General features: G+C 53.0%; 1 protein-coding gene across 1 annotated transcript; it reads right to left on the reverse strand.

Annotated features, from left to right (window-relative positions):
• Positions 1 to 1,021: 1,021 nt before the first annotated feature.
• LRRC74B (leucine rich repeat containing 74B) lies at positions 1,022 to 17,314 on the reverse strand. The gene is made up of 9 exons (XM_010369005.2): positions 17,173 to 17,314; positions 15,760 to 15,902; positions 15,281 to 15,413; positions 14,128 to 14,334; positions 9,815 to 9,924; positions 8,393 to 8,508; positions 6,668 to 6,746; positions 4,632 to 4,727; positions 1,022 to 1,177 (listed from the first exon to the last, which is right to left on the reverse strand). Exons 1-9 carry the CDS (start codon positions 17,312 to 17,314, stop codon positions 1,022 to 1,024), a joined length of 1,182 nt encoding a protein of 393 aa, XP_010367307.2.
• Positions 17,315 to 17,619: the final 305 nt, after the last annotated feature.

Consider the following 17,619-nt stretch of genomic DNA (forward strand, 5'->3'; position numbering starts at 1 on the left):
TACCACTGCACCCAGCTGCCATGTGATTTTTTTCCTCCTAATTTTGTCAGTTAACATTAATCATGTACATTTTCATGAATTGTTAAGTGTCCTTTGAGCATGTGGCTTTTAACATTTGCAGAGTTTCAAATTTTAGTTGGCCAATCCCATTATTGGGGACACTTCCGATTTTCATCATGATAAACAGCATTTCCACGGGCTTTTTTTTTTTTTTTAAGACAGATTTGTGCTCTTATTGCCCAGGCTGGAGTGCAATGGTGACAACTGCAACCTCCACCTCCAGGATTCAAGCGATTCTCCTGCCTCAGCCTCCTGAGTAGCGGGGATTACAGGTGTGCCATCACGCCTGGCTAATTTTGTATTTTTAGTAGAGCTGGGGTTTCACCATGTTGGTCAAGCTGGTCTCGAACTCCTGACCTCAATGATCCACCCACCTTGGCCTCCCAAAGTGCTGGGATTACAGGTGTGAGCCACTGTGCCCAGCCCCATGAGCATCTTTAGGCACCAATCTTTTATTTAGGCATATCTGGTTATTTCTCTAAAGCACATTAGTCAAATAATTGTATAAAAGGGCACAGGCAGTTTTGAGGCTCTCAGTGCATAATGATAAATTGCCTTCCAAAAAGGCTGTGCCCGTTTGCATTCTCAAAAGTACAGTGTGTACCCCCTCCTTATATTTTAATAGTTTCCTGAGGTCACCAGAACATGAACATGGGGAGGGCAGGGACTTGCTTGGGCATCTTGGATACCACGCCCAGGTCAATGTGCAGTACTTAGTAGAGGTTTGTGTGACATGAATGAGTGAGAGCACATGAAAGCCCAGATGAGTGCAGGGTCCGTGGGGCACAGCGGAGAGTACAGGTGTGTGAGCACCGTGAAGGCCAGCTCCATAGGACTTAGCACACTGCTGACGTGGGGACTCAGTGCAGACACAAGTGGTAACAAGGCCTCGTGAGTCAAAGAGCTCCTCACACTGGAGGTCAAAGCAACTGATTGGAGATGAGGAAGCCGCACTCCAAGGTCACTTAGAGACAGACGCTGGCAGGGCTGGTCTGAAGACTGGCAGCAACTCCTTTTTATACTCCACTCTGCAAGCACCAGTCTTTATGCAGAGCTCTGGAAGAATTCCCTTCACTGAGCTAGCAAGGCCATCAAACTCTGCGTTCACCTGGATATCCTGAGGAGACACCCATTACAAGGATGAACTTTATTACTATCTGAGAACTTGACCATTTTTCACTCACACACACAAGGTCTCAGAGAAGCTCCTTCGGGCGGCTTCTCCCCTGTGGATGACAATCTCATACCCGCAAACTAGTAAGATCCAGGAGAGAAGGGGACAATGGGGCACGTTTAAAGTCCTGCTGTATTTATTTATTTAGAAATGGGATGGTACTCTGTCACCAGGCTGGAGTGCAGTGGCTCAATCATAGCTCACTTCATCCCTAAGCTCCTGGACTCAAGCTATCCTCTCGCTTAAGCCTCCAGAATAGCGGGGACTACAGGTGCCCACCACCATGCCCGGCTATGCTGTGTTTCCAGATCTAGGGGCTGGTTACATAGACACCTATGCCGTTTGTGAAAATTCTCCAAGCTCTATGCTTAATCTTTGTGCATTTTTCAGCATAAATGTTGTTCCTCAATTAAAAAACCAAGGGGTTGTTAGAACAGAACTGGCACTGATTAAGTCCTTCTCTGTGCAAGGCCTTTCCCTCACGTCTGTCATCTCAGCTGAAGTTCATGATGGCCTTGGGGGGTAAACGTTAGCCCCATTTCACAAAAACACAAGTCTGAGCCCAGGGAAAGATTTTCCTTGAACTATCAAGTCTTCAAAACTATTTCCCTCAAAGCCCAGAATAAAATCTGGGCTAGTCAGATTATACTGGTGATAACAGATAACAACAGTTAAGGAATAGAAAATAGAATATTTGATTCAGGCTAATTGTTTTTCTTTGTGTTTTTGTTTTGTTTATTTGTTTTTGAGATGGAGTCTCACTCTGTCACGCAGGCTGGAGTGCAATGAAACGGTCTCGGCTCACTGCAACCTCTGCTTTCTGGTTCAAGCGATTCTCCTGCCTCAGCCTCCTGAGTAGCTGAGGTTACAGGAGGGCACCACCACATCCAGCTTACAACACAGAGTTTCACTCTTGTTGCCCAGGCTGGAGTACAATGGTGCAATCTTGGCTCACTGCAACCTCCGCTTCCTGAGTTCAAGTGATTTTCCTGCCTCAGCCTCCCGAGTAGCTGGGATTACAAGTGCATACCACTATGCCTGGCTAATTTTTGTATTTTTAGTAGAGACAGGGTTTCACCATGTTGGCCGGGCTGATCTCGAACTCCTGACCTCAGGTGATCTGCCTGCCTCGGCCTCCCAAAGTTCTGGGATTACAGGCATGAGTCACCAACTCTGGCCAAATTTTTGTATTATTAGTAAAGACAGGTTTTGCCATGTTGGCCAGGGTGGTCTCGAACTCCTGACCTCAGGTGATCCACCTGCCTTGGCCTCCCGAGGTCCTGGGATTATAAGCTTGAACCATCATGCCCAGCCCAGGCTAGTTATTGATTGATTGTTTATGATTCTTTGACTCAGAATCTTGTCCAGGATCCCACATTGATAGACACAGGATTTGGTCCCAAGCCTGAACTGATTCCAAAGCCCATGGCATTCCCATGAGACTAGAGGCTTCTGATAATGACCATACATTGTGTCAAGTAAGTATATATTTGGGTAGGATAATGCCATATGTCATTCTATTTCTTTAAGAATGACAGATCCAGGGCTGACAGGAATTCTCAGAGCAGCAGGCACATGGTTAAGGCAAGAACAGGCTGTTAGAAGGAAACGGTAAGGATGTTTGACGTCGGTTGTCCCAAACCTGAATAATCGAAACTACACACACACATTTCTGGAAAGGCTTTGACTCAAGTCTGGGTTGAAAAAAATCAGGGTTAGAATCAGCACTGATTTGTAACTCAACTTTTTTGTTTCCTTCTTTTTTTATATTTTTTGAGACAGAGTCTGGCTCTGTTGCCCAGGCTGGAGTACAGTGGCACAATCATAGCTCGCTGAAGCCACAAACTCCCGGGATCAAGTGATCCTCCTGCTTCAGTCTTCTGAGTACCCGAAACTACGGGTATGTGACACATGCCTGGCTAACTTTTTAAAAAGCTTTTTGTAGAGATGGGGATCTTGCTGTGTTGCCCAGGATAGTCTTGAACTCTGGGCTTCAAGGGATCCTCCCACCTCAGCCTCCCAACGTGCTGAGATTATAGGTGTAAGCCACCTCACCTGGCACTTTTTCTACATTAAAAATCAAAATTTACCGGCCGGGCGCGGTGGCTCAAGCCTGTAATCCCAGCACTTTGGGAGGCTGAGACAGGCGGATCACGAGGTCAGGAGATCCAGACCATCCTGGCTAACCCGGTGAAACCCCATCTCTACTAAAAATACAAAAAACTAGCCGGGCGAGGTGGCGGGCGCCTGTAGTCCCAGCTACTCGGGAGGCTGAGGCAGGAGAATGGCATCAACCCGGGAGGCGGAGCTTGCAGTGAGCTGAGATCCGGCCACTGCACTTCAGCCTGGGCGACAGAGCGAGACTCCATCTCAAAAAAAAAAAAAAAAAATCAAAATTTACCAGGCTCAATGGCTCATGTCTGTAATCCCAGCACTTGGGAGGCCAAGGTGGTTGGATCGCCTGAGGTCAGGAGTTCAAGACCAGCCTGGCCAACCTGGTGAAACCCCATCTCTACTAAAAAAAATACAAAAAAAAAAAAAAAAAAATTAAGCCGGGCATGGTGACATACGCCTGTAATCCCAGCTACTTGGGAGGCTGAGGCAGGAGAATTGCCTGAACCTGGGAGCTGGAAGTTGCAGAGAGCTGAGATAGCACCACTGCACTCTAGCCTGGGTGACAGAGTGAGACTCCATCTCAAAAAAAAAAAAAAATCAAAACTGACCCAAGACATGAGAAACCACGGCACAAGGATCACTTGAGTTCAGAAGTTTGAAACCAGCCTGGGCAACATAGCAAGCCCCCATCTCTAAAAAAAATTAGCCAGGTATGGTGACCTGTGCCTGTACTTCCAGCTACTTGGCGAGCTTAGACAGGAGGACCACTTGAGCCAAGGAATTTGAGACTGTAGTGAGCTATGATCACACCACTGCACTGCAGCTGGGTGATAGAGTGAGACCCTGACTCAAAAAAAGTGGCAGAATTGAATGAAAAGGGATCCTAATCTCTCTCACAGCCACTCAAGTGAACCTTCCAGCACCACAGTCCACCTGCAGACAGTCAGGGGAGGGGCAGAGGGCAGCCTTGCAGGTGCAACTGCAGATCTAAACCTCAGTGGATAGGGAGCATCGTGCCCAGACCTCCACTTATCCTCTCTCAGCCAATGAATAACCCAGGCAGGGGCCCCAGGCAAGATCCCACAGAACCACCAGTCCAGAGGGGGCAGAGCCGAGTGGCACCATGCCTGCATTCAGGTCCCTACTGCAACTCTGCCTCTGCCACGCCGTGTGTCTGGGCAGGGCTCTTGATTTCTCTGACCCTCACTTTCTTCTTCTAAAATGATGATACCTCACAGGACTGTTGGGAGGATCAGAAACGAGGTTTATAAAATTCTCTTACTGAGAAATCCAGCAGCTCCAGGGCAGAGGCTGGATTGTCCTGGACAGACTTGAGGAGACCAAAGCAGCCTTCACTTCGCATGGGATTCCTGGACACCTAAGAAACACGCACACAAAGCTGCGAGAAGCCGGGTCTAGGGAGGCCAGAGAGCAATGTGAAAGGGAAGGAGGGGCTCCTCATCTCTGAGGACACAGCTACTATGGCCACACTGTCTCAGCTCAGAAGGTGTCTCCATCAGACAGTCAGACAGAATGTTCTGGTGAGGCTGCTGGGCCAGAGAAGAGAGGAAGGGAGAGGCCTCTGACTGATACAGACACACAAGACACACTCTTGCCTTTAAGAACTTGCCTGCTGGGGAGAGGGGAGGGAAAGGAAGCATCATGAAATGTGGTGTGATCAGCGCAGTGAGTATGCACCAGCTGCCCTGGGAGGGAAAGGCTGGGAGGGGAGGTGTATCTAGGTAGGGCTCAGCTGAGCTTCCCAGGTGAGGTGGCTGTAGCTGGACATTTCAGCAAGAACAGCAGAGGAACAAAGGCAGGGGTGAAAAATAGTACCGTGTGTGTGTGTGTGTGTGTGTGTGTGTGTATGTGTGTGTGTGTGTGTGTGTGTGTGTGTGTACTCCGAGCTTGGGGTGAGAGCACTGAACTTGGAAGAGAGGGGCTGGCAGAGCCCAGATCCCCTATGACATGCTATGTTACTTTTTTTTTTTTTTAGACACAGTCATGCTCTGTCACCCAGCCTGGAGTGCAGGGGTGAGATCTCAGCTCGCTGCAACCTCCGCCTACTGGGTTCAAAGGATCCTCCTGCCTCAGCCTCCAGAGTAGCTGGGATTATAGGTGTGCGCCACCACATCTGGCTAATTTTTTACGTTTTCAGTAGAGACAGGGTTTCACCATGTTGGTCAATCTGGGCTCAAACTCCTGACCTCAGGCGCCTGCTTCAGCCTCCTGAAGTTCTGGGACTACTGGCGTGAGCCACCACACCCAGTTCCCCATGACAAAATGCACTCGAAGCTTGGGTTTATCCAGAGGGGATAAAACTCCAACAGTTTTCAGGCAGGGCATGTTTCTGGTTTAGAAAGGTCACTGGGTAGCAGGTGGGAAGGAAGGACTGTAGCCAGGAACCCTGCAAGTTCACAGAAGCTGAGAGGGGAATTCAGAAGAGGGAGGAGTCAGCAGGGTGAGCCCCTGCAGAGGGTGGGAGGGAGGGTGTGGAAAAGAGAGGGGCAAGCAGACTCTGGGCCCCAGCTGGTGACTTGGGAAGAAGGAGACCCCACCAGGAGGCGGCCCTTAGAGGGGGGTGATGCATTCAGGTTGGACTCTCACATTCCCACGCGACTTTGGGACATTTAGAAGACTGTCTAGGAGGTGACTGAAAACGCAGGTCTACGGTTCAGAGAGGTCCGGGTTCCTGTGGGGCAGGGAGCAGGGGAGGAGAGCTATGGGAGAAGCCCAGGGAAGGCTGGGGTGGGGAGCTGAGGGTGGACAGAGCTGGGTGTCCATACCCAGCTGGCAATACTGTCCCCCAGCACGTACCTGCTGTGGGCACAGTGGTCCCCTGGGGACCTGCTCCCCACTCGCCTCCCTCCTGTGTCTGTCTTCTGCTCTCTGTCTTGCTCAGCACTCCCTCCCCACCTGCAAACCCAGGGGAAGGACCCCAGCTGGAAACACCAGGCCTTAGGTCGGCCTGAGCAGTGGCCAACGCAACACCTGGGTGGGGCCTGGGTCCCAGCAAGGCCAGAGGAAAGGCAGGGGAGAAGATGAGGGAGACACAAGGGGTGCCCAGCCACCTTCAGCAGAGTAGCACCCCAGCCCACAGAGGAGGAAGGGCAGCAAGAAGATGTGGGAGAGAAGCTGGGAGGGAGGAAGGGGAGAAGAGGAGGGCCAGGCCCCAGATGCAGGGTGAGTGGCAAGGGAGCGAGCCAGCCTGTGTGCACCTGCCCGCTGCCCCTGGGTGGGAGCTGTGGGGGAGGGATCTGTGTGCACTGGTACAGGGCAGGTCTGTGCTGGGGTCTCAGTCATCAGGCTAGCACTCACTACAAGAATCCTCAGTGTCTGGTTGAGCCGGAGACCCAGGCCCAGGCTCAGGGCTCCCATCGCAGAGATGCGGTTGTTGCTGCAACAAAGACAACAGATACATGCCTTGTGCAGCCTTCCAAGCAGCCGCGCAGAGCCCACTGCCCCAGGGTGCCCGCTGGAGTTGCCACTGCAGCCACCAGTTTGGGTCTCTCATTCCAGCCCTCCACTCACCGCAGGAACCCTGGACAGGTCAACAGGTAAAAGGTGGAGATGACACCGTTCAGAGGGATCACGCAGCAAACACGCCTAAAGCGTCCCTGTCCTGGTGGACACCAGCTGCCGCTCCCTGGCCCTCTGAGCTCTGCAAGTGCTCCCACGTGTTCTGCCCGAGCTGGCATCTCATGCCTATCACCATGACAACGCCTGTTCCAGAAAATCACCTAGCTTCTGTCCAAGACCTCTCCTCCTCCTGCTGTTCCCAAACTCCAGGGCTCAGCACCACCCTGGACCACTTTGTCTCCAGAGCCAGTCCCACTTCCCTTTCACTTCTCAGACCCCAGCTCTGGCTGCACCTCCATTTTCAGCCTCTGTGGCTGCCCCTAGTCTTAGCTCCTCCCATGGGGAGGAAAGTTGGGCAGGATTGAGTGGGGCCTTCTTGCCCACAGGGAGCTGCCCCTGGGAAGGGTCTCAGTCACAGCAGCCCATGACCTCCCTGGCCTCTGGCCCATGACCTCCCTGGCATCCACCTCTTTTCTTCCTTCTGGGCTTGTGCCTCCTGGCTAGGCTGGGACACTGCCTGGCCTGGAGGAGCCCCTCACACAGGGCATGCTCCAGTAGCCACGTGCTGAGCAAAACAGGCACTGGGGCCCACTTGTCAGGGTCCTGCCTTGCCCCATCCAGACTAGGCTAATTTTTCTCCCTCTGTTGCTCAGGCTGCAATGCAGCGACATCATGACAGCTCACTGCAGCCTGAACTCCTGAATCTTAGACTCAAGCAATCCTCCTGCCTCAGCCTCCCAAGTACCAGGAATGATAGGTGTATGCCACCGGAAATGGACAATTTTTAGATTTTGCATAGAAATGGAGTCATGCTATGTTGCCTAGCCTGGTCTCAAAATCCTGTCCTTAATGGATCCTCCCACCTCAGCCTTCCGAAGTCCTAGGATTACAGGTATGAGCCACAGAACCTGGCCTTGGCTCATCTGCAAGAGAGGAAAGCTTGCATGGAGTACCCGCCATGCACCAGGCTCTGCGGGAGATGCTTTATACACCGTGTGCAATTTGCAGCCATCTGCCTGTGCTGTAGGAATCACAGGTCTCTATGTAATAGTGATGAACTCCCCATGACTGTAATTCCAGCACTTTGGGAGGCTGAGGCGGGAAGACTGCTTCAGCCCAAGAGTTCAAGGCCAGCAGGAGACTGTCTCTACAAAAAAGAAAAAATTAGCCAGGCTTGGTGACATACTCCTGTGGTCCCAGCTACTTGGGAGGCTGAGGTGGCGGGATTGCTTGAGCCTGGAAGGTCAAGGCTGCAGTGAGCCATGATCACATCACTGCACTCTAGCCTGGGCAGTAAAGCAAGATGCTGTTTTAAATCAATACATAAAATTATAAACTCCAGCGATAAGGATGATAGAGCTGCTCTGGGACTGTGGCTCAAGCCCTGTCACAGGTAGACCGTGTGGATCAGCATCAAGATCATGGAGCCCACGATTCCTGGAGTGTCCCCGCAGGGATCCTCACCTCATGTTGAGTTCCTCCAACACGTTGTTGGCCTTGAGAGCCTCACCCACTGCAGAGGCTCCAGGATCCCCAAAGCCATTGTATGAGATGTCTAGAACTTTCAGGAAGATGTTTGCCTAGAATATCGAAGAGTGAAGTCATGAGACCCCGTCTGACAGTGGAGCAAGCCAGGGTGCCACAGCCTCAGAGACCAGGAGTCCTGAGGAGCAAAGATAAGGGATAAAGGGCAGAAGGCGAGAGGCTCCAAGGAAGGGTCAGGAAAGTGCCATGCAGACCCCCCAGTGGCTACAGATTGGATGATGGCAGTCAACAGAGCCCAGTGGCCCAGAGCACAACAGGAAAGGACCGGTGTAGACGTGAATGGCCCTCAGAGAGACTGGCAGGGATGTGTGCAGAGCAGCAGCAGGCCCCAGAAACATTGAACGGACTCCACACCCACTTAATGGCTCTGGAGGGCAGGGATCCCAAGATCCAGTGAACAGCTGTTGGATGAAACCTGCCCAGGGTACTGTGATGGGAAGAACGGTAGGTGCTCCGGCAAGACAGAATGTGACATGCCACCTTGTGGGGCAGGACCCCAAGGTCAGCCCCTGTATCAGGGCAAGACAGCAGCTGCCATGGCCTGAGGAGGACTCCACAGGGTATCTGGCACTAGGGACATTGCAGACACCTTGTACCACCCTAGCACCAGCTTGAGCCGCCCATTCCCGAGCCCTATGAGCCACAACATGGAAGGGAACAGTGGGTGTTTGAGAGGCTGTGCTGGCATCCAAGGGTGCAAGGTCTTATCTCAGGAAACCACCTGCCTATGCCCAACAGTGAGTATGTGTCACCAGACTGCACAGATGTCCCTTCCCAGCTGGGTGTCTGTGGTGTCTGGGGAAGGTGCAAGACATTCAACAGTGACCCTTCAGGAAATGATATGACAGTGAACACAGCGTATTGTGGTCACTAAGTGAAGCCAGGAAAATTAAAATCACCTAAGAAACAGTATTTAAGCTCTGCTTAAAAGATCCAAGGTTCGGCCAGGCGTGGTGGCTCACGCCTGTAGTCCCAGCACTTTGGGAGGCCGAGGCGGGTGGATCACGAGGTCACGAGTTAGAGACCATCCTGGCTAACATGGTGAAACCCCGTCTCTACTAAAAATACAAAAAAATTAGCTGGGCGTGGTGGCGGGCGCCTGTAGTCCCAGCTACTAGGGAAACTGAGGCAGGAGAATGGCATGAACCCGGGAGGCAGAGCTTGCAGTGAGCTGAGATCGTGCCACTGCGCTCCAGCCTGGGAGACAGAGCAAGACTCTGCCTCAAAAAAAAAAAAAGATCCAAGGTTCATTTCCGAAGAGCTGCAGAGACAGGGAGCTGGCCCCTGGGACACAGGCCCCAGCAGACAGGTTGCAGGGATGACTAGGTGGGGGCTTCATACCTCCAGTCCCCTGGCAAATGCCACAGCTCCTGGGCCTCGGAGGTGATTCCAGCTCACGTTAAGTTCGGTGAGTCCAGTGTTTTCTGCCAGGGCTGGTCCGAGTGTCTCCCCTTCAGAAACACCAAGAGAGACCTTCTGACTCACTCTCTTCACTCCTTCAAAAGATCGCACTGATGCCCACTGTGTGCTGAGCCTCTGCTGGGCAGGAGGGTCACAGACATGAAACTGACATGGGCCTGCCATGCCCTTAAGGAACTCACATTTCATGGGGAAAATAAAAATACAAATGTATGGGATGTGAGCTATTCATTTAGACTGCAAAGAGGGAGGCATGGGAACAGAGTGGTGGCTAACCTGTCTTGCGGACAGTCAGGAAAGAGGACAGAGGAGATAACTCAGGACTGAGGAATTCCTGACGGGCTTGTGCATGTACAGTGGGGAGGAGGCACAGGAAAGTGCAAATGGCAGAGGCACCTGTGGAAATGCATGCAGGCTTGGAGCTGGGGCTGGGGAGGGGGAAGCCAGTGAAGTGAGGAAGGAGTAACAGGCACTTGAGAGATGCTGAGGGGCCTTGAGTGCCAAGCTAAGGGGCTTAGGCAGCACATACAAGTGGCAAGGAGTCAGGGAGGGCCTTAAGAAGTGATGAGGCTGGACTAGCATTTCAGCAAGTGGCAGGTGTCCAGGATAGACTGGGCTGGGTGGGGGCAGAGGCAAAAGGCTGGGGGACCAGGTAGAAGGCTGGTGCCACAGGGTAGGCACGAGGTGACAGGGCTGGCACAGCTGTGATACAGAGGAGATGGGGGTGGTAGAGAAAGGAAGGTGAAAGCCAGGCAGTGGTGTGTGCCTGTGGTCCCAGCGACTTGGGAGGCTGAGGCAGGAGAATTTCTTGAGGCCAGGAGTTCAAGACCAGCCTGGACAAAAAAGGGAGACCTGGAGATGAAGGCGGAGCAACATGGCCGAACAGAACCCTCCAGCAGTCATCCCACAACCCTCACAGAACACCAAAACGAACATGTGGGGAAAAGGAAGAGAGATTAGACTGTTACTGTGCCTATGTAGAAAGAAGTAGACATAAGAAACTCCATTTTGTTCTGTACTAAGAGAAATTCTTCTGCCTTGAGATGCTGTTAATCTGTAACCCTAGCCCCAACCCTGTGCTTGCAGAGACATGTGCTGTGTTGATTCAAGGTTTAATGGATTTAGGGCTGTGCAGGATGTGCCTTGTTAAAGAAGTGCTTGAAGGCAGTATGCTTGTTAAAAGTCATCACCATTCTCTAACGTCAGGTACCCAGGGACACAATACACTGCGGAAGGGAAGGCCGCAGGGACCTCTGCCGAGGAAAGCCAGGTGTTGTCCAAGGTTTTCCCCCCTGCAATAGCCTGAGATATGGCCTCCTGGGAAGGGAAAGACCTGACCTTAAAGGGTCTGTGCCTCTTTGCAGTTGAGAAAAGAGGAAGGCATCTGTCCCCTGCTCATCCCCGGGAATAGAATGTCTCCGTGTAAAACCCAATTGTATGTTCTATTTACTGAGATAGGAGAAAACTGCCTTAGGGCCAGAGGTGAGCCGTGCTAGTGGCAATACTGCTCTTTAATGCACTGAGATGTTTGTGTACTCCCACATCAAAGCACAGCACCTTTCCTTAAACTTATTTATCACACAAACATCTTTGCTCACATGTGCTGACCCTCTCCCCACTATTACCCTATTGTCCTGCCACATCCCTCTCCCAGATGGTAGAGATAATGATCAATAAATACTGAGGGAACTCAGAGACCAGTGCCAGCTGGTGGGCAGGGATCCTCCCTATGCTGAGCGCAGGTCCCCTGGGCCCACTGTTCTTTCTCTATGTGTCTTTTTTTTTTTTTTTTTTTTGAGACGGAGTCTCGCTCTGTCGCCCTGGCTGGAGTGCAGTGGCCGGATCTCAGCTCACTGCAAGCTCCGCCTCCCGGGTTCACGCCATTCTCCTGCCTCAGGCTCCCGAGTAGCTGGGACTACAGGCGCCCACCACCTCGCCCAGCTAGTTTTTTTTTTTTTGTATTTTTTTTTAGTAGAGACGGGGTTATCACCATGTTAGCCAGGATGGTCTCGATCTCCTGACCTCGTGATCCGCCCGTCTCGGCCTCCCAAAGTGCTGGGATTACAGGCTTGAGCCACCGCCCCCGGCCTCTCTATGTGTCTTATTGTCTCTGTGTCTTATTTCTTTTCTCAGTCTCTCCTCCCACCTGAAGAGAAACACCCACAGGTGTGGAGGGGCTGGCCCCCTTCACAAACATTTATATACATAAGAAAGCACCTGCATAAGACCCAGAAACCAGCTGCACATCACAGTACCTGCTTTTAACATCATAACAGGGAAACAGGCACTAAAGAGTCTGTCGCCCTGGCTGGAGTGCAGTGGCCGGATCTCAGCTCACTGCAAGCTCCGCCTCCTGGGTTCACGCCATTCTCCTGCCTCAGCCTCCTGAGTAGCTGGGACTACAGGCGCCCGCCACCGCGCCCGGCTAATTTTTTGTATTTTTAGTAGAGACGGGGTTTCACCGTGGTCTCGATCTCCTGACCTTGTGATCCGCCCGCCTCGGCCTCCCAAAGGGCTGGGATCACAGGCGTTAGCCACCGCGCCCGGCTTTGTTGTTGTTAAGACACGGTCTCACTCTGTTGCCCAACCTGGAGTGCAGCGGGACAATCACGGCTCACTGCAGCTTTGGCATCCTGGGCTCAAGCAATTCTCCTACCTCAGCCTCCTGACTGAGACTACAGGCACAAGCCACCACTTGGGGCTTTTTTTGTTTTTTGTTTTTTGTTTTTTTTGAGACAGAGTCTCACTCTGTCACCCAGGGCTAATTTTTTAAATTATTTGTTATCACCACTGGGGCTCCCTATGTTGCCCAGTTTGGTTTCGAGCTCCTGGCCTCAAGCAATCTTGGCCCCTCAACCTCCCAAAGTGTTGTTGGCATTACAGATAGCCACAGTGCCCTGCCAAGCCTCACTTTTAATTTCACTGACTTCTTGCAACAATTTTCTTAGAAGGCAAACTGGTTCTCTGGCAGTTACATGCCAGGGCCAATTCTCACAGGCCAAGGCTGATGTCACCCCACTTGCTCTAAGCTGCTTGAGACAGAGAAGTGCTTCTGAAAAGACAATTCTCGGCCAGGCGCGGTGGCTCATGACTAATCCCAGCACTTTAGGAGCCTGAGGTGGGCGGATCACAAGGTCAGGGGTTCGAGACCAGCCTGACCAACATGGTGAAACCCCATCTCTACTAAAAATACAAAAATTAGTCGGGTATAGTCACACGCGCCTGTAATCCCAGCTACTGAGGAGGCAGGAGAATTGCTTGAACATGGGAGGTGGAGGTTGCAGTGAGCAGAGATCACACCATTGCACTCCAGCCTAGGTGACACAGTGAGACTCCACTCCGTCTCAAAGGAAAAAAAAACGGTTTTTGTTCTTTGAAAATGTTCCTGGGGCAACCATTAACATGCAGATTCACCGGCATTCCCCTAAGAGTTTGGTTCAGCAGGTCCAGGGTCAGCATCTGCATGCCTAACCCAGGGTCCCAGGTGATCCTTACTATCATCGGACCATTTGAGGAGGGGCAGGTAGAAGTGCATATTCCTGGCAAAGCAGATAGCTCCTGCATATGCTCAGGGGCATGACAGTGATGAGATCAAGGAATCCCAACATGTCTGCTACCTCACTTGGAACAAAATCTTCACCCTTTTTGCCACAGCCTGTAGCCCTGCAGCCCCCTCTAGACTCTCCACCCCACAGCCTGGCCACGCTTCCCTGGCTCCCTAGTCTAGTCACACTGCTGTCTGCCAGTCTGGGAAACAGGCCCGCATGCTCACTGTTCCTCTGCTTGAAATGCTCTCCCTCTGATCTTGCCAAGGCTGACTCCTTCCCACTCTGCACATTTCAGCTTAAATGTCACCTCACAGAGGCCTCCCCAGCCACCTCTTTAAAGCAGAGGGTCCCCCATTCTTCTCCAGAAACAGAAACTATTTGTTTCTTCTGAGAATGATGTTGTCAACATTGTTCCTTGAGGCCAGGAACTTGGTTTGTTCAAGGTGGATCCCTGGTGGCTAAGTCAGTATGCAGCACATACAGCAGTGGGCAATGAGATATTTGTGGAAGGAATGAAGAGTTCTGTGTGGCTAGAGTGGAAGAGGAGTGGGGCAAGGTGGGGTGTGGGGAGCAGGAGCCAGAGCACATGCTCCCTGGCGATGTGCAGTGCGGTCCTGCCAACCTCCACCCACCCCTGCCCCAGGAAGCTGAGTTTTTATGGCCCATGGTGCCCTGGGCAGGTGTTACCTGCTTGCTCATTCAGCTGGTTATAGCTCAGGTCCAGGGACTTCAGGTCTGTGTGGGCCAGCAGGAGTTCAGCAAGGTACTGGGCCGCCTGCTCCTCCAGGCCATTCCCTGACAGCTGTATCTTCTGCATGGCCCGGTTGATGGTGAAAGCAGCACAGAGGGCCTGGGCTCCTGCCACTCCCAGCTGGTTCTCCGACAGGTCCACTTCTGGGGGACGGAGCCGCTCCTCAGTCAGTGGCATGCAAAGGCAGGCACCCCCCTGCCCACGTCCCTCTTCTGCCATCCGCCAAACCTCCAGGTCTGAGGCAGAGGAAGGGACCTTATAGGTGAATTGTCCTGGGGTTGGATGGTGGCTCTGGCTCCCAATGGCTGGGTCCCCTCTGCCCCTGACGTCCCCCTCCCTGTGTGCCCACGAGCTTCTGTGTCAAGTGGTTAAAACCGCCTACCTCTTGGTACTATAGAGACTGCTGTGGTGGGGGACAGCCACCCCGTCAATGACTGTGTCTGGCAGTGATATCACCACCCACTTCAGAAGCCCTCACGGCCCCACTGCCAGGATTGGCAATAATACCCCAGGTGGCCATGCATGGAGCACTTACATGGGTCACACACTCTGCTGACCACTTCAGGAGCGCGTTTCACTTCATGCTCACCACAGCCCCAAGCCCATAAGATATTGTGGAGGCCATTTCACAGATCAGAAACTGAAGCTCAGAGAGGTTAAGCTGCTTGCCCAGGTATCCAGCTCTTCAGTGGCAGAACTGGCATTTGACCCCAGCCCCATCAAACTCCCACACTGCCTACCTGCTTCTTACAATGCCCAGCCCCCACCTCTCTGTGTGGAAGGACTCTCCCAACCTGCATTCAGGTATTGGGAGTCTACCATGTGCCAGGTGAAGAGGGGGATGCTGGCCAGCAAGAGAGGAGAGTGGTGGGGTGGGGCGGGTGAGGAAGGGACTTGTATCCAGCATTGACTGTAAGCAGAGGGTTTAACTCCACCCCACATGCCCCCTCCTGTGATGAGGCCCCTCCTCTATCCACCAGCAACACCAGCAAGCCCCAGGTAACATGGCCCAGCTTTCAGGGATGGAGGCACATCCCTGAGGATAGGGAGGACTGACGCCTGCCCACCTGCCCCAGGCCCAGCACCTACCACGGATGCTGCTGCTTTTGCTCAGGGCATCTGCCAGGGCCTCTGCACCTGCCCCACAGAGCCCATTATCTCGAAGGTCCAGCCGCTTGACATATGGATTGGAGCTCAACGAGGAAGCCAGAGCCCGGGCGCCCTGGGACAGACAAAGCAAACACACTGGCCACTATCCTGGCTCATGCTCCAGGGCTCAGCCCACTCCACGTCTTCCAGCTAGAAAGCCCTCCCCTTCCCACCTGTTTTAAGTGACACCTGCTTCTCCTTTTAGGCTCTGTGAAGGTGTCCTCCCACCCCCAGCTCTCCCTGACCCCCAGCAGGTTAGGAGCCTGCAGGTTCCCCAACCCTTAATGCCACCTGTCACAGCCTCAACCCCATCTGTCTCCCAGATGTGGAGGGTGGGGCATGCCTGGCACAGGCAGAAGCTGGGGAGTGTAGGAGACAGACTCCCTGTAAGCCTGGATACAGTGTCCCTCCAGTGGTACCTGGGGACCCAGGCCACGGTGCCGGAGGTTCAGCTCTTGGGTGCTCCCTTGGCGCAGAAAGCAGGAGACGGGCACAATGCTATGGGCCCGGCAAGACCTCAGGTACAGTGTGTCCCTGACCAGTTCTCCAAGCCCATGGGTGCCTGGTAGGAGACAGGGGGACACATGTGGACCCCTGCACAACTACAGCCACCTGTGTCCTCCCCTGCCCTGTGTCACTACCTAGCCTATGTTTTGCCTCTAGAAGCACTGCTTCCTGTGCTCCTTGGGACCACTGCTCCCATAAGACAGATGAGACATCAAGGCTCAGGCAACGCAAATCTTTTCCTTAAAGTCATACAGCTATGAAAAGAAAGTTGGACAACCTGGGCAACATAGCCAGATAATTTTTTTTTTTTCAAGACAGAGTCTTGCTGTCACCCAGGCTGGAATGCAGTGGCACGATCTCGGCTCACTGCAACCTCTGCCTCAAAGGTTCAAGCAATTCTCCTGACTCAGCCTCCCGAGTAGCTGGGATTACAGGCGCCTGCCACCACATCGGGCTAATTTTTTGTATTTTCAGTAGAGACGGGGTTTCACCATGTTGGCCAGGCTGGTCTCAAACTCCTGACCTCAGGTGATCCGCTTGCCTGGGCCTCCCAAAGTGCTGTGATTACAGGCGTGAGCCACTGCGCCCAGCCAAAAAATTTATTAAATTAGCCAGACGAGGTGGTCCCCTGTAGTCCCAGCTACTCAGGAGGCTGAGGCAGAAGGCTCACTAGAGTGCAGAGTTCAAGGCTGCAGTGAGCTATTATCCGGCCACTGCACTGAAGCCTGGGTGACAGAGCAAGACCCTGGCTCTAATAAATAAATAATTTATATATTTATTTATTAATAAATATGAGCCCAGGCAATCCAATGTTGTTGGTTGCGGTAGAAGCTGTGGCTGGCCTGCGCTGAGCGTCCCACAGCTAGTGGTGGTAGCTAATCCTGCCAGAGTCAGGCCTCTGCCTATCTGATGCCGAATGGCACCCTGTGTCTTTTAACCTGGATTGCAGACCACAAATGTTTTGTAAACATTTTACGGGAGAAAAAACCGAAATAGTTCTAAATTCTATACATCCAGTAGCTTAGTTTTTCCTGTGGATTGGGAAAACCCGGCTGATTCCATTTCAGGACACAGGAAAACCCGGCTTTTATTCCATTTCAGGGCGGGACAGCCCTCGGTGCACAGTCTGGCGGGATTTTGCATTTTAACCTGATGCTTCTAGGAGCAATGAAGGGAGGGCAGGGGGCTGGAGGCGCCCCTCAGACAGGTACGTTCCCTGCTGAACACAGGTCTCCTGCCCCCTTAGCCCCAGCCCGCCTCCCCCGACCCCTGCTGGAGAAGACCCCAAAAAGGGAGGAGTCGAGCCTGCCCCCTCCCCCGAGCACCTTCTGTCTCCCGGTCGGAGTCCCAATCGGCCTCGGTATCCTGCACGGCCTCGGGGACCCCTGAAAGACCCCCACAGGCCGCCATACCCTCCTCTTCTTTCTGCTCTTCATCCTCCCCAGACCTCTCGCAGGAACCCCTCATGGTTACGACCCTCTCGCAGTCTCAGGCACTGAGGCGGGGACGGCTTGGTGTCCCACCCAGAGCGCGGCCCGGGATTGTGGGCGGAGTCTGCGGCTACGCTGACCAACCGAATGTGCCGTCCGGCGACAGGCGCCCCCTGCAGCCAATAGCGAGGCGCTCCCCCCTCGGCGGTCGCCCCGGCAACCAGGTGTTGTTAGTTGCCGTAGAAACTTGCGGGGTGGGGCTCGTGCTGAGAATCCTCGCCCAGGCTGATAAACTGCATGCGCCACAGACCATGCACCAGGTTGGGCGCTTTGCAGCTTTTA

This window comes from Rhinopithecus roxellana, chromosome 13, assembly GCF_007565055.1.
Source record: "Rhinopithecus roxellana isolate Shanxi Qingling chromosome 13, ASM756505v1, whole genome shotgun sequence".
Classification (NCBI taxonomy): domain Eukaryota; kingdom Metazoa; phylum Chordata; class Mammalia; order Primates; family Cercopithecidae; genus Rhinopithecus; species Rhinopithecus roxellana.